The sequence below is a fragment of the Ciona intestinalis genome, unplaced genomic scaffold, assembly GCF_000224145.3.
Source record: "Ciona intestinalis unplaced genomic scaffold, KH HT000741.1, whole genome shotgun sequence".
Taxonomy (NCBI): domain Eukaryota; kingdom Metazoa; phylum Chordata; class Ascidiacea; order Phlebobranchia; family Cionidae; genus Ciona; species Ciona intestinalis.
In genome coordinates, this window is record NW_004191062.1 from 1 (window position 1) to 2,086 (window position 2,086).

The following is a 2,086-nucleotide window of genomic DNA, read 5'->3' on the forward strand; positions in this document are numbered from 1 at the left end:
GAGCATCACTTATATAGAATAGAAATGAACCTTGACGAACCTAAGAAATAGAATCCGGCTTTTGCGATGTGGGTCGCCGAAGCTTTGACTTTCCTAGCCGGCCATCGGCGGTCAAAGGTCGCGACCCTTGCATCTAGCGACCTCATGTGGGGGTTCATGGGAGCTCCTAGCGTAAACATCTTCACAAGATTCTCCTGCTCCTTTGGAGACGGGTCCGGAGGTTCAGGGATGTCATCCACATCAATTGGATGATCAAGCGGAAGCGGAACATTCTTGCTTTCGCTGTTTGACCCCATCCTGGTGGAAATGAATACTTTTAATGGAAACGTACACGAGTACACAATGTAGAAATTATTTTTATTTTTAGCTTTTCAAAGTTGCTCTTTTTTTTCGGAACTTTTTTTTTTTACTTTTTCACAAATTGTTTACAAAGTCTATTTTAGCCGTATTTGCGATCAGTCTGCCCACTATCAGGTTTGGTCATTTATATCCTCGTGGGTGGAAATTGAGTGACCTATCCATGGTTGCCACTCCCATGCCCACAGTCGAGCTGCTAAAGCTATTGCAGTGTGTGGATAAGCAGACATGACTTTTGGTTGGTTTGGTCATTTATATCCTCGTGGGTGGGAACTTGAGTGACTTATCCATGGTTGCCACTCCCATGCCCACAGTCGAGCTGCTAAAGCTATTGCAGTGTGTGGATAAGCAGACATGACTTTTGGTTGGTTTGGTCATTTATATCCTTGTGGATAAGAACATGAGTGACTGATCCATGATTGCCACTTCCATACCCACAGTGTGGATAGGCATACTCTACACATCAACGCAGCATACACACCCGACCACTTACTTGCAGTGAGGAAAATGTCTGAAATGTTCAACATTCACATCGTCCGATGCTCGCCAGTTCCTCAACACACCACTGCATGAGAAACATTGGGTTCGATCCAGGTTTCCAAGGTAAAAGAAACCAGAACGAGCGAGCTCTTTCACAAACTCATCATTGAAGGCAGCGCTCCAGGTCTTGAAAGTTTCCCTGAGTGATAAATAATGACAAGTAAGCATAAGATGTTCCTGGATAATCTCAGGTTTTTAGTACTGTTTAATTATTAGGTTTAGATACCTAATACATAAAACTCAGTGCTCAGTGACTCTTTTTTGGGAGCAGAGTCCTCAGCATCCCAGGGACTCTTTGTTGGGAGCAGAGTCCGTAGCATCCCAGGGACTCTTTTTTTAGGAGCAGAGTCCTCAGCATCCCAGGGACTCTTTGTTGGGAGCAGAGTCCTTAGCATCCCAGGGACTCTTTGTTGGGAGCAGAGTCCGCAGCATCCCAGGGACTTTTTGTTGGGAGCAGAGTCCATAGCATCCCAGGGACTCTTTGTTGGGAGCAGAGTCCATAGCATCCCAGGGACTCTTTGTTGGGAGCAGAGTCCTCAGCATCCCAGGACTCTTTGTTGGGAGCAGAGTCCATAGCATCCCAGGGACTCTTTGTTGGGAGCAGAGTCCGTAGCATCCCAGGGACTCTTTTTTTAGGAGCAGAGTCCTCAGCATCCCAGGGACTCTTTGTTGGGAGCAGAGTCCTTAGCATCCCAGGGACTCTTTGTTGGGAGCAGAGTCCGCAGCATCCCAGGGACTTTTTGTTGGGAGCAGAGTCCATAGCATCCCAGGGACTCTTTGTTGGGAGCAGAGTCCATAGCATCCCAGGGACTCTTTGTTGGGAGCAGAGTCCTCAGCATCCCAGGACTCTTTGTTGGGAGCAGAGTCCATAGCATCCCAGGGACTCTTCGTTGGGAGCAGAGTCCTCAGCATCCCAGGACTCTTTGTTGGGAGCAGAGTCCGCAGCATCCCAGGGACTCTTTGTTGAAAGCAGAGTCCTCAGCATCCCAGGACTCTTTGTTGGGAGCAGAGTCCGCAGCATCCCAGGGACTCTTTGTTGAAAGCAGAGTCCTCAGCATCCCAGGACTCTTTGTTGGGAGCAGAGTCAGCAGCATCCCAGGGACTCTTCGTTGGGAGCAGAGTCCTCAGCATCCCAGGGACTCTTTGTTGGGAGCAGAGTCCTCAGCATCCCAGGACTCTTTGTTGGCGC

The 2,086-nt window shown here is 48.7% G+C and overlaps 1 protein-coding gene across 1 annotated transcript in view; it reads right to left on the reverse strand.

Moving 5' to 3' along the window:
• Positions 1-5: 5 nt before the first annotated feature.
• LOC100179126 (baculoviral IAP repeat-containing protein 3-like) overlaps positions 6-2,086 on the reverse strand; it is a 4,946-nt gene continuing 2,865 nt past the window's right edge. The window contains exons 4-5 of the mRNA XM_002127116.4: positions 851-1,036; positions 6-297 (exon numbers count right to left, since the gene is read on the reverse strand). Coding sequence (XP_002127152.4) covers positions 6-297; positions 851-1,036 — 478 coding nt within the window. The remainder of the gene's footprint in view (positions 298-850; positions 1,037-2,086) is intronic.